Source organism: Wolffia australiana, chromosome 1, assembly GCF_029677425.1.
Source record: "Wolffia australiana isolate 7733 chromosome 1, ASM2967742v1".
NCBI lineage: Eukaryota > Viridiplantae > Streptophyta > Magnoliopsida > Alismatales > Araceae > Wolffia > Wolffia australiana.
The window spans coordinates 18830367-18844051 of NC_135835.1; the positions used below are offsets into that span (position 1 = coordinate 18830367).

Sequence of the window (13685 nt, forward strand, 5' to 3'; positions counted from 1 at the left end):
CCCAGCTCTCTTTCTATATCCAGCTCTCTCTCTATCTATCTCTCTCTATACATATATCCCAGCTCTTTCTCGCTCTCTCTCTATATCCCAGCTCTCTCTCTCTGCCTCTCTCTCTCTATATATAGATACCCCAGCTCTCCATTTCTCGAATTCTCTCCAGCTCCCTTTAATTCTCTCTCTCTTGCTTTCTCTAGATCTATCTCTGTCCAGCTCTCTCTCTCTTGCTCTCTCTAGATCTCTCTCTGTCCAGCTCTCTTTCTGTCTCTTGCTCTCTCTAGATCTCTCTCTGTCCAGCTCTCTTTCTGTCTCTTGCTCTCTCTAGATCTCTTATCTCTCACCAGATTTCTTGTTCTCTCTTTCTCTCTCTAGGTCTCTATCTCTCTCCAGCTCTCTCTCTCTCTCTCTTGCTCTCTCTAGGTCTCTATCTCTCTCCAACTCTCTCTCTCTTGATCTCTCTATATCTGTATCTTTATTCAGTTCAGTTTAACTCGCTCTCTCTAACTCTCCCCAGCTCTCTCTATCTCCAGCTCTCTCATCGTCTCTCTGTAGCTCTCTATATTGCTCTCTCTAGATCTGCATCTCTCTCCAGGTCTCTTTTTTACTTGCTCTCTCTAACTCTCTCCAGCTCTCTAACAGTCTCACTAGCTCTCTCTCTCTCCAGCTTTCTCTGTAGTTCTCTCTACGCTCTCTCTCTCTCTCTCTCTCTCTCTCTCTCTCTCTCTCTCTCTCTCTCTCTCTCTCTCTCTCTCTCTCTCTCTCTCTCTTTTACCAAAAGTTCTATTACTGAAGGAGTCAAAGCACCACCCAGCCTGAGATTGGCCCTCAACGGGGGCCATTGCACTTCCATTATTTGGAAATCCAAACCTAAACCTCATCCATTACTAGTTTAGAATCATTATCCTTAATTAAAAAAACAATTTTCCACTAATCTATACAGTCAAAATTACCATTCCACTTCTTATTGCTGCTAAAAAATGCTCATCCGCTGTTCTTTTCCCCTACGATTGTGTGTCCTCCATGAGCACTCTTATGCAGAATTATTTTGTACAACATTCATATTTGGTATTGAACAAACAATGTTTGTTGATGAACGGACAGCCTGGAATAGCCATTCGTGATCATGTTTGGTTTTTTCGCATTTGTTGACCAACGTTTGTGCACGAACCACCATTTCACTGGAACAAGCAGTACACTTGGTAAATCCACGACCCTTGTATCGTGCTCACCGTCAGTGTCTTCGACAACAGTCATGTGGACAAGGGAAAGGATGGTTCTGGACCAGGACCCCTGCTGGTGCTGCAGTCGATGAGCCTCTAGGAGATCGGCGAGCTGCACCTGGACATCCGATTCATTTTCATGGTCTGGGTCAACATAGTGGCACAATATTTGCACCCACTTCTGCCCAACACACATTACCAGCAGCCTATCCCCATTGTGCAGCTGGACAGTAAAGATGCTTGACGTTGTTGGGAATAGAAAATCCCCGTTTAATGGACGAGAGTATGTTCAAGGGATTAGCCAAGAACTTCTCTAATCACACTCACAACACAATATTCTATTAACTCAGGTAAAGGACTGGGTTACAAAACACTTAAAAAGCTCTGACTTTTATATGCACAAGAGCACACAAACAAACGGACTAAAAATGCACAAGAATTGACTCAAGAAATAAAAACCGCATTGAAACGGTTACCCTGCAGAGTCACCCACCACGATAGCACTCGGTGTGCCCCGTGGCGTGCATATGGCCGTGTTACTGGCACTACCGAGTCGTGTGACAAAATTTCCGCTGGTCATTGTTGCCCGGCATGGGGAGAAACACCTCCTTCACACGTACACTCACAAATGTTCAGCATGCACTAGAGCAAGGCCAACTTGCACAATGTGGTGGCACTGTTTCCAAGGTTGGCAGCTACACATCATTGGCTTGAAAGGGTCTACAGATGAGGAGCAACGATGGCTGGTGCACACACTCTTCGTCATCATTGTCTTCTTCCCAGAGCTGATTTCATCGACGATCTTCCTCAATATGTTTATCATCAATGTTTGGAATTATATGTGCCACCGATCTCAATTGAGTGTGGTGGGTAGAGTGAAAAAAAATATCGTTTTCAGCCATATGTTCATGAATGGTTTGTCAGTTCGTAAACCGTTAGTGAAGTGTTTGCCTGGGATTTTTCTGTTCATGTTCGTGTTCATTCACAGTCATTGCATACCATAGCTATGTGCATGCAGCTCATCTGAATATGTCACTATGGGTTTGATTGAAGATTCAAAATTGATATGCGCAGCACAAATCATTGGCATTTTATCAGTTAAGGTATAAACTTCAAGATGATATCCTCACCTTTTGTGGAACTGATTTCGTATAATATATTCTCCCTAAACAAGTACCTTTAAAGTAGTTCATGTGTCCAGCGTCTAAAATTATCCACACAATCACTATGACGATGGATCACCTCAGATGTTGATCTTCTCGATATCCAGTCTCACCAGAAGGGTGATAAATCTGAAAAAAGAAGGGAGAAGACAATAGGGATGCCCAGATGTGGCTTGCCTAAGCACTTAAACTTTTTTCCCCTCTGTTTATAGTTTTTGTGGTAAATGTTCACAAAAGCCATATAATTCAAGTATATCCACCAACATCTATAGATCTTGTGTGTATCACCTTCCAGTCCTTTGTTTTAGTTAAGTTAATTATTTTAAGGGCACAATAACATTTTTTGGCTAACCTCATCTAATAGATATTATATTGTCGTCAAGCCAATCATACGTCTGTGTTACTTTAATATCATTTAAATAAATATTTATTCATTTTTATTCTCACGGTATTTTTATAATGAAGTTTGTGAATACATGTAGTACTTTAGTAAATTATAATAAGATCATATTACATTGATCACTAGTTTCTAAATATGAATTTTAAATATTCAAAAAGTCAATGATGGAATTAGTACCCCATAAGGTGGTATGATTATCCGTACTTCAATAGAATAGAATAGTTTTATACTGATTAAAACCTTCAGTACATGAAATTTTATATCAAGCACTCAATTAAAGCCCTAATACCCAATATTATCGACTCTCCTTCAAGATCTAGTTATCTTCACACCATCAAGTCTCACAAAGGGGAGGAGGAAACTTAAGAAGGAGAAAAGACAAGGGCTGGATCCTAGATCTGGCTGACATGGGCACCTAAATAAGTTTTCACAAAAGCTCGTATAGTATAGTCGAGGTATATCCACCAACATCCGTAGATCTTGTGCATGTGACCCTATATCCCCATGTAAAATTTTTGTTAATAACTTCAATGGTCAATTAATCAATCTTATTAATTAATTATTTAGCATATAGATTAATTAATTGGTAATCAATTTAACTCAGTTGATAAGTTAATTTTGCAAGTCATATCATAGAAGATACAATGTAGTAAATGGACTCTGTCATGGAGCCTTTACTGTCATGTGTTACAATATAATATTACATCCATGACAGACTCCCAAATGACTTAGGGTATGCTTAACATGAAGGTTGTTGAGTTGTCGAGATGGAATCCTAAGGATAAGAGCAGATTTACTCCAAGAATAAGATGCGTTAAATCCTTGACAGAGGTAGTGAATGTCTTGGAGAATGTTATCATATGATTTCCATTATACATAATTACTAACTTTAATGACCAATTTGATGGAAATAAATGTGGACGGTGAGCCAATCATACACTCCATATCTCTTTCTTGGTCAATAGTATAATATATTCATTATAGTGTATGTGTGATACCTATGATGAAGTCCATGAATAAATGATCAGACTTAGAGAATTATGATGTATCGTAATGCAGAGATTGCTAGTCTCAAAAAATGTGGTCTAATAGTTCTGAATTGATCAAGTTGATTCATGCCATATTGCGTAAGCGGTCCTTAGACGGAAGAGCCAAAGACATCTTGTGGACAGACATTTGTACTTAGACTATGACCTACGATATAGCGATCACCCCATTTATATGGTGACACTCGACAGGTCCTCCTCTTGTTAGTCGTCTTGGGACCATTTTCGCGACAGATCCCCTACACAAACCTGGGGTTGTCGCATCTGGCATCTAGAGATTCTCCTTCTTCCTTTGGAGACTCATGGATCGTGGCCTCCCGACTGATGATTGAGTGACCGGTATCGGTCACTCACTCAGCTCACATTGCCATTGTTACCCCATTTCTTACCACGTTGAGACTATGGAATACATTTTCTTCCAACCGTTATAGGCTGTTGGCACCAATTTACACATCATTAGCGCCCACTACTCAGCAATCGTGCTTCCCTATCACCGTTAGAGTGTTTTGGCAAGATGTTTATCTCGCGTACACACTCTCAGCGGAGCCCCTACCTACACATCACCATAGCTTACTTACTGTGGAAAGGGCAAAATTCTTTTCATTTTGTAGGGACCCCCATGCAAGCATTGGACATCATGCGATGAGTCAAGCGATGGATACAATGCACCCATCATCTCCTACCACCCCTTGCACGTAATTTGGCCTTATATGTGATCTTTGCACTTGGGGCATTCTGGTGACTTTGACCCCCATCCCCACTCAGGTACAGATTGTCCATTGGCATTCGCCGCCAATAGGCATTCAAGCTAAATGTGGATGGTGAGGCCCAAGGGAACTCAGGACCGACCGGAGCAAGTGGTATTCTCCGAGATCATACAGGGAGTATTATTTTCATTTTCCCATCTTTTTGTGGCATACAAAATAACACAACAGCCGAGGCTATGGCGATATGTGATGGCTTGTTCTACAAGGAGAAAAACCTTCAAAATATTGTCATAGAATCGGGCTCACAGGTGTTCGTCAATATGCTTCATGCAGGTACATGCTCCAAGTGGTGATTGCAGAGCGTGTGGTAGGACATCATGCGGTGTCGCCCCCACTTGACTAGTATCCGCCACCAACTGCACAAAGGCAACCAAACAGCGGATGCTCTTGCCACCCATGCGGTATGCCCTCTAGCCCCTTAGTCTCTTTACTTCTCTTGGTAGGACCTTCCTGGGAAGCTCAGGGATGCCACTGAGTAGAGCGCCTTGGCCTGCCGACTCTTCGTACGCATTACTCCCTACCAAAGGATGGCCCTCGCGACTGGTGTATGGCATGGAACACTAGAGGCGGGAGCGCTCGTCCTATCGCCTGATTCTGGTACCCCCCTTGCACCTCCATGCTAACACCTAATATAGGCAGCAAGAGCTCCACACACTCCATGCACCACCACTGCGCCCGGGGTCCAGCACGTTGGCAAGCAGGGCCCGTGATCAAGTGAGACATTTATGCTCGTTCCACACCTATAAACGCTAATGAACAATTCAATTAATTAAAAACCCCCTAAGTGGCATCTAGGGCATGGCTGGATTGATCTGCGGGCACAACCCTGGGGTTGGCCGTACCACGGTACCATGTTTTTTGTCAATAAAAAAAGGACTATGACCTACAAGTTCGTAATGATGGAATTCTAAACAGCCTTAGTTCAGGTGCATCAAGAAGTTCATGGAGAATGGTTGAGTGCTCAATATTGGATCATCTATCCTCACTATAAAGACGAGACCACTCAAGGAAGATGATGCAATGAAGTCCTTGGACAGGCAAAATATTGCATCAATAAGTAAAATATTGGATACAAAGATTTGTGAGGCATTAATTTCGATGACTATTAGGATTTGATAGTTAACCATACCCTAAGTTTTCTTTGGAGCATCAAGCGGATAAGGGACTATAAGCACACAATAACCCATGGCAAACAGATTATGTGAGTGAGTTGAGACACGCTCCTTTGTATCTTCTAGAGCATGTAATGTAACTTGGCTCCCACGAGTTAGAGACTTGATCTGAAATTAATTAATATATATGATGTTATATAGTTAATTAATTTGAAAGGCCAATAGAGGTTATTTGGCAAGAGGAGCTCTAACTAGACTGATGCATGGGCTTTAGAGGGTCACATGCAAAAAAATCTTTTACACTTAAAATATACTTGAATCTTTTAGACAGTTTGGGGGTTTTATGAAAAATACCCACTTAGTAAAAATAAGGGAAGGTTGTGTACAAAGTTTACCCAAGCCATAATTATTCAAGTCTAGTCCCCTTATTCTACCTTCTCCACTTATCTCCTCTCCATTGCTGATGTGATCGAGATTATATAACAATGCAGAGCATGAACAGGACAAGATTTGATGCACCAAGGATCACAGGGATACATCCAGATGCTGCACTCATGAGCAGATCAAATCATCTCTCTCAAGAATCCAAGAAATCAAGGATGCGATCTATGGCCAAGTGATTCAATTTAATGCTTTGTTGATGTCTTATGGTTACGTTTAAGTCTTCCATTGCAAATCGTTCCAAGTTTTCATCAAGATGAAGGCCCTAAAACCCAACACAATTTCGTTCAAGTATATTGTACAGATTATACGTTTATAATAAGCAAAGGCAATAAAGGTACATAGATTTTGTTCAGCACATCGTATGCTCTATGTAGCTTGGAACCTTACAGACTTAATTAATTCAGCTATGTGCTGAAATAGTTCACTAATAAGGTTGGCTAATGTGTGTTATTGGTTCATAATATTTATTAAATAGATTGATACATTAACCTAAAGGGTCCCACAAAATATTTATGAATGGTTGAAGATATACTTAAGCTATAAGGGCTTTTATGAAAAGTTTCAAAATAAGTAAAAATAGGAGGTCGCACATTTTAGGTGTCCATGCAAGCTAGATCTAAAACTCTCCTTGTATTCTTCCCTTCTTACAGACTCCCTTTTCTAGTGAGAATGGATGGTGAGAAAACATATTATATCTTCAATGAGGGTTTAAGAAGCTAAAGAGGAGATCCATCGTGCCACTGATTATGTAATTCTCATACACATGAACTGCTTCAATATACTCTTAAAATGAATAAATTGATTGAGGGATCAGTTCTACGCAAGATGATAAGGCCAACATTAATTTTTTATACATTTATTCTGAATGTATTTACTTATTCTACTTCAATAAATATGATTTCAAGAAGTCAATCAAAACCCTATAACCCAAGAGTTTAACTCATTCCTGAAAGATATTGAGAACATTTAGATGGAAGCTTGAGCTAAGCTCGGAGGGAGTTGACTACGAATGAGAACACACATACATTAGAGAAATCGTGAACCTTCTATCAATATAAGACCTTTTAGGGTGTAGTTATTGGATACATACTATCAAGGACAACTTATTTGTAAATATTGAAAGATAAAAGTTGTAATCAGTAGCCAAAGTGTTTAAATTTGAACTGGCATTGATTATTTTTAAATATTTAAGATAAAAATGACTCATGTACATGCTTTTGAGAGAGCAAGAGGAGGGTGCCCTTGTCTGGCTTATATTATGCGCCTATAACTGTATTATACTCTCACATAACTTTTTATAACATACTCTAAAATTTAAGAGTATTGACTGCTAGTTTGTTACTTCAAAACAACTACTCATGAAGGGGGCCATAAAATCGGACATCATAATCCTTTAGATATCTTTATGCATCTACCATAGTTACACTACGGATGAAATTTATTAGAATTTTACTATACCCAACATGTCACCATGTTTTCCAGGATTTCATAGTTCCTTAGCCATCCACTGAAATACATTCCATCAGATATTATCACTTTGGGAAGTTCTACTTAACGGTGCCCACAACATGTCAAGGGATACTGCTTTCCAAAGAAAGAAAACAAGGAGAAGAAACTGCCTCTACAATAGTTAAACTATAAATAAACTTTCTCAGATATTACTATACCCAAATATGTCACCATGTGTTCCAGGGTTTCATAGTTCCTTAGCCATCCACTGAAAATACATTCCATCAGATATTCTCACTTTGGGAAGTTCTACCCGACGGTACCCACAATAGTTAACCTATAAATGAACTTTCTTAGAAATTACTATACTCAACATGTCACTATGTATTCCAGGCTTTCATAGTTTCTTAGCCATCCACTGAAAATACATTACAAAAGATATTCTCACTTTGGGAAGTTCTACCTGACGATACCCACAATACAATCAAGGGATCTTGCTAAGCGAGAAAGAAAACAAGGAGAAGAAACTGCCTCAAGGACTAATTAAAAAACCCAGCACCCCGGCGGGGCTACCATGTCAAAGCTGGTTAGAAGAGTGGGCGACATAAGCCAGTTATTCATAGTTCCTTAGTCGTCTACTGAAAATACATTCCATAAAATATTCTCACTTTCGGAAGCTCTACTTAACGGTACCCACAGTATATCAAGGGATCTTGCTACGAGAGAGAGAAAAACAAGAAGAAGAAACTGCCTCTAGGAATAATTGAAAAACCCAACCCCAGAAGCCGCAGAGCACCCAACCAAGTCAAAGCTGGTTGGAAGAGTGGGCGAGATAAGCCAGCGTGCCGACGAGAGGAGAGTTAATATAGGTGGCCGGCTCGGACCTGGCGTAGTCGGCCCGCTGGTCCGGGAACCGGTCCTCGGCGTCCGGTCCACCGACCACGGCCCCCACGAGCACGTTCGGGTTGGGCTCGGCCGAGCCCAGCACGGCGAACCCTTCGGAGCAGTGGATCCGCGCCGGGTGCGCCGCCCGCGCCGGCAGCGACGAGCCGCGGTGGTGGATTCGCCGCGGGTAACTCTGGCCGTAGCCGACCATGAACGACATCTTCAACGGGTTATCGCCGAGGATGTAGTCGACTTGCCGCTTCGCTACGCGGCGGAGAGCCGCCGGGGTGACGACGGCGCCGTCGCATATCGCCGTCTTCCCCGCCTTTGTCAAGTACTTGGCGTACGTGACCAGCAGAAACGACGCAGACGTCACGTACTGCATGTTGCTGTCCCCCATCTTGAACAGTAATCCCCCTGACAATATATCTAGTTATAGATAGATAGAGAGAGATATAGATGGAAAAGGAAATCTAAGACTGAGAGGGATAGATAGATATTGTTGGATGGATGGATAGAGAAACAGAGAGAGACAGATATAGATGGATGGATAGATAGATAGCTAGATGGATATAGATGGATGGATGGATGGATAGAGAAACAGAGAGACACAGATATAGATGGATGGATGGATAGATAGATAGAGAGATATAAAGAAGGATAGATGGATAGATAGCAAGAGAGAGAGATATATAGATGGATATAGATGGATGGACAGATAGAGAGAGAGAGAGATGGGTAGATAGCTAAAGAGAGTGGAGAGGGAGAAACGTTAGAAAAAAATATTAATCAGCGAGAAAGAGTGGGAGAGAGATCATGAAACTAGACAGACTAGCAGAGAGATGGAAGGAACTTGGCGAGAGATGAGAGCTAGAGAGAGAAAATCCGACATGCACTGAGAGAATCAGAGCGAAAAACAGAATGCATTTAAGCTAAAGAGAGAGAGAGAGAGGACCTGGTGTGTATTGGGACCGAGAGAGAGGATTGCCCGGCAGGAGAGAACAGATGAAATTATCGGCGTGGCCCTTATACCCTGCCAGAGACTTCACGTTCTGAACGAGGAACGCCTGCCATAGACAAAGCACAAGACTTCAGATATACATATATATGGAGAGAGAGAGAGAGATAGAGAGAGAGAGAGGGAGATGACCTTTGAGAGGAGGATTCTGGCGCCGACGTGCTTATTATCCCAACCGAAGATGTTATCAGACTCGTCCGCGCCAAGAGTCTGGCCATTGACATGAATGTAGCCGAGGTAGGCCGGGTCCCGAGTCGCCCGGTGCAGCCATGCCGCTCCCCAGAGCAGCTCGTCCTTTATGGGTCCAAAAAATCCGCCTCAGAGGAGCGAGATAGAGACATAACTAGAGAGCGACGAAGAGAAGCTCGCCCTTTGTGGGTGCAAAGAATCCGCCTCAGAGGAGCGCGATAGAGACATAACTAGAGAGAGAAGAAGAGAAGCTCGTCCTTTGTGGGTGCAAAGAATCCGCCTGAGAAGTGAGAAAGGTTGAGAGAGAGAAAGAAGCTCCTCCTTCCTGGATCCAAGGAATCCGCCTCAGAAGAGAGAACGGAAGAGAGAGCATTGGAGGAGAAGCTAATACTTTGTGGGTGCAAAGAATCCGCGTCAGATGAGCGAGAAAGAGACAGAACTAGAGAAATAATTGCTACTCCTTCGTGGGTCCAATGAATCTGCCTCAGAGGAGCGGAGAGAGATAGAACTAGAGAGCGATTGACAGAGAGAGAGAAGAAGAGGAGAAGCAACTCCTTCGTGGGTCCAACGAATCTATCTCAGAGGAGCGCAGAGAGACAGAACTAGAGAGAGAACGATTGAGATAGAAGAAAAGGAGAAGCTACTCCTTGAGTCCAAAGAATCTGCATCAGAGGAGCGGAGAGAGACCGAACTGGAGAGAGAGAGAAGAAGAGGAAAAGCAACTCCTTCGTGGGTCCAAAGAATTTACCGCAGAGAAGCGCAGAGAAACAGAACTAGAGAGAGAACGATAGAGAGATTAGAAGAGGAGAAGCTACTCCTTCGTGGCTCCAAAGAATCTGCCTGATAGGAGGGAAGAGAGACAAAACTAAAGAGAACGATAGTGAGAGAGGAGAGGAAGCAACTCCTTTGTGTGTCCAAAGAATCCGCCTCAGAGGAGCGGGAAAGAGACAGAACTAGAGAAAGAACGATAGAGAGAGAAGAAGAGGATAACTCCTTCGTGGGTCCATAATCCGCCTGAGAGCAGCGAGAAAGAAAGAGAGAGAGAGAAAAAAAAAGACCTGGTAGCCAGAGTAGGAGCAGTAGAAGGGGCACACAGCAGACCTAAGCCCGTTGCTGTAAGCGCCTCTGTGCTTATCTGCGAACTCGAAAACCTGCAAAAAGAAAACAACTTGGTCATTGAAGAAGAAGAAGAAGAAGAAATCGCGTCCATTTGACGTACACTGATGGCTCTCCGGCGTAGGAGTTTGGAATAAACCGGATCCGCCTTCTGAAACACGAGAGAAGCGGCGGCGAGCGCCGCCGCGGTCTCCGCCGCTACATCCGAACCGGGGCTGTTAACGTCGACCTTAAAGACCGTCCTCGCCGTGTCCATGTCCTCTGGCCTTTCCCAACATGCGTGGTCCTTGTTTGCATCCCCAACCTGTATAAAGAAGAAGAAGACAAAGATAATGAAGAATGATAATAAGAAGAAGATAATGAAGAATGATAAAAAGATAATGAAGAATGATAATAAGAAGAAGATAATGAAGAATGATAAAAAGATAATGAAGAATGATAAAAAGATAATGAAGAATGATAAAAAGATAATGAAGAATGATAATAAGAAGAAGATAATGAAGAATGATAATAATAAAAAGATAATGAAGAATGATAATAAGAAGAAGATAATGAAGAATGATACCAATAAGAAGGAAGAATAAGATAACGAAGAATGATACCAATAAGAATGAAGAATAAGATAACGAAGAATGATAATAAGAAGAAGATAATGAAGAATGATATCAATAAGAAGAAGGAAGAATAAGATAACGAAGAATGATAATAAGAATAAGATAATGAAGAATGATACCAATAAGAAGAAGGAAGAATAAGATAACGAAGTATGATAATAAGAAAAGGAAGAAGGAGAAGCAGATAATGAAGAAGGAAGAAGAAGATAACGAAGAATGATAAGAAGAAGAAGAAGATAACGAAGAATCATAATAATAAGAAGATAACGATGAATGATAAAAAGAAGAAGAAGAAGATGGAAGCAGAAGATGATATGGAAGGAGAAAATGGTGAAGAATGATGATGAGAAGAAGATAATGCAGAAGAAGAAGAAGAAGAAAGCGAAGAATGATAAGAAGAAGAAGAAGGAAGAAGAAGAAGATATTGAAGAAAGAGAAGATAGTGAAGAATGACAAGAAGAAGAAGAAGACGAAGGAAGAAGAATATATAGAAGAATGAGTAGATAGTGAAGAATGAGAACAAAAATAATAATAATAAGGAGAAGAAGCTGGAAAAAGAAAGAAGAAGAAGAAGGAAGAAAAGGGAAGACGAAGATAATGATAATGATGGCGGCGACCAAGAACTTACCTGGACATAAACGGTGTTAGGATGAGAGGTAGCCTTGAGAAGATAGTCTGTAGCCCAGCGCACGGCTTCTCTCGCGTGCTGCAGCTCTCCCTTCATCATTCCTCCAAACTCTATCACGCTCCACGCCAACATGGTCGTAGTAAACGCCATGGGAAAGCCGAACTTCACATTATCCCCCGCGTCGTAGTATCCTCCGACCAAGTCCACCTGCCTCGTCAAATCCAAAAGAAAGTCGAACAAAATCAAGCAAAAATGAAAAAAAAATAGTTGAAAGCGACGAGCTTAGTTGTTCTTACGTTCATGGAGGCGCCGTCGGAGAGGCCCGAGTCGCCTCTCCACTTGAGACGCTGGCCTGCGGGCAGCCTTCCCGACCGTTGACCTTCGAAGAAGAGAATCGACTTCGTTAGAGCATCTCTGTAATCGTGCTCGGCTGCCCCTCCTCCCACTACCAGCAAGAAGAAGAAGAAGAAGAAGAAGGTGGTGGTGGCCATGGCGCGCTCTCCCAACGTGAGCACCGTTGGCCAGTGAGAATCTCTTATTTATAGACCCACTACCCCTTTTCTTCTTACTCTATCTCTCTCTACTTCCCTCTCTCTCTTTCTTTCTCTCTCTATTTCCCGATTTTTATCTCTTGCTTATAGAGTTACCTTTTCTTCTTACTCTCTCTCTCTCTACTCCCCTCTCTATCTCTTTCTTTCTCTCTCTATTTCCCCATTTTTATGTCTTGCTTTTAGACCCACTACCCCTTTTCTTCTTATTCTCTCTCTACCTCCCTCTCTCTCTCTTTCTTTCTCTCTCTCTATTTCCCCATTTTTATCTCTTGCTTATAGACCCACTACCCCTTTTCTTCTTATTCTCTCTCTCTACCTCCCTCTCTCTCTCTTTCTTTCTCTCTCTCTATTTCCCCATTTTTATCTCTTGCTTAAAAGACCCACTACCCCTTTTCTTCTTATTCTCTCTCTACCTCCCTCTCTCTCTCTTTCTTTCTCTCTCTCTATTTCCCCATTTTTATCTCTTGCTTATAGACCCACTACCCCTTTTCTTCTTATTCTCTCTCTCTACCTCCCTCTCTCTCTCTTTCTTTCTCTCTCTACTTATAGACCCATTACGCATTTTCTTCTTCCCTCTCTCTCTTTCTCTCTATATCTCCCTTTTTTCCTCTCTCACTCTCTCTTCCTTTCCCTTCTTTACAGACCCATTAGGCCTTTTCTTCTTCCTCTCTCTCTCTATCTCTCTCTTTCTTTCCGTTAATTACAGAACCATTAGGCCTTTTCTTCTTCCTCTCTCTCTTTCTCTCTCTATCTCTCTCTTTTTCTCTCTCACTCTCTCTTTCTTTCCGTTAATTACAGAACCATTAGGCCTTTTCTTCTTCCTCTCTCTTTCTCTCTCTATCTCTCTCTTTTTCTCTCTCACTCTCTCGTTCTTTCCGTTAATTACAGACCCATTAGGCCTTTCCTTCTTCCTCTCTCTTCTCTCTCTATCTCTCTCTTTTTCTCTCTCACTCTCTCTTTCTTTCCCTTATTTACAGACCCATTAGGCCTTTTCTTCTTCATTTCTCTGTACCTCCCTCTTTCTCTCCTTTTTCTCTCTCTTCTTGACTAACTTTCCTCCTTTTGTTTCTATCTGTCTCTCTCCTT

At 41.9% G+C, this 13685-nt stretch overlaps 1 protein-coding gene across 1 annotated transcript; it reads right to left on the reverse strand.

Moving 5' to 3' along the window:
• Positions 1-8199: 8199 nt before the first annotated feature.
• On the reverse strand, positions 8200-12567 carry LOC144709752 (endoglucanase 17-like). The gene is made up of 7 exons (XM_078583385.1): positions 12345-12567; positions 12049-12255; positions 10910-11110; positions 10749-10841; positions 9634-9795; positions 9439-9550; positions 8200-8900 (listed from the first exon to the last, which is right to left on the reverse strand). Exons 1-7 carry the CDS (start codon positions 12537-12539, stop codon positions 8404-8406), a joined length of 1467 nt encoding a protein of 488 aa, XP_078439511.1. The 5' UTR covers positions 12540-12567; the 3' UTR covers positions 8200-8403.
• Positions 12568-13685: the final 1118 nt, after the last annotated feature.

Coding starts and splice junctions, on each gene's coding strand:
- LOC144709752 (XM_078583385.1), bottom strand. CDS start 12,539: ATGGCCACCACCACCTTCTTCTTCTTCTTCTTCTTCTTGCTGGTAGTG. Junction 12,256..12,344: donor CCGACGGCGCCTCCATGAAC/GTAAGAACAACT, acceptor TTGACGAGGCAG/GTGGACTTGGTCGGAGGATA. Junction 8,901..9,438: donor TCGGTCCCAATACACACCAG/GTCCTCTCTCTC, acceptor ATATATTGTCAG/GGGGATTACTGTTCAAGATG.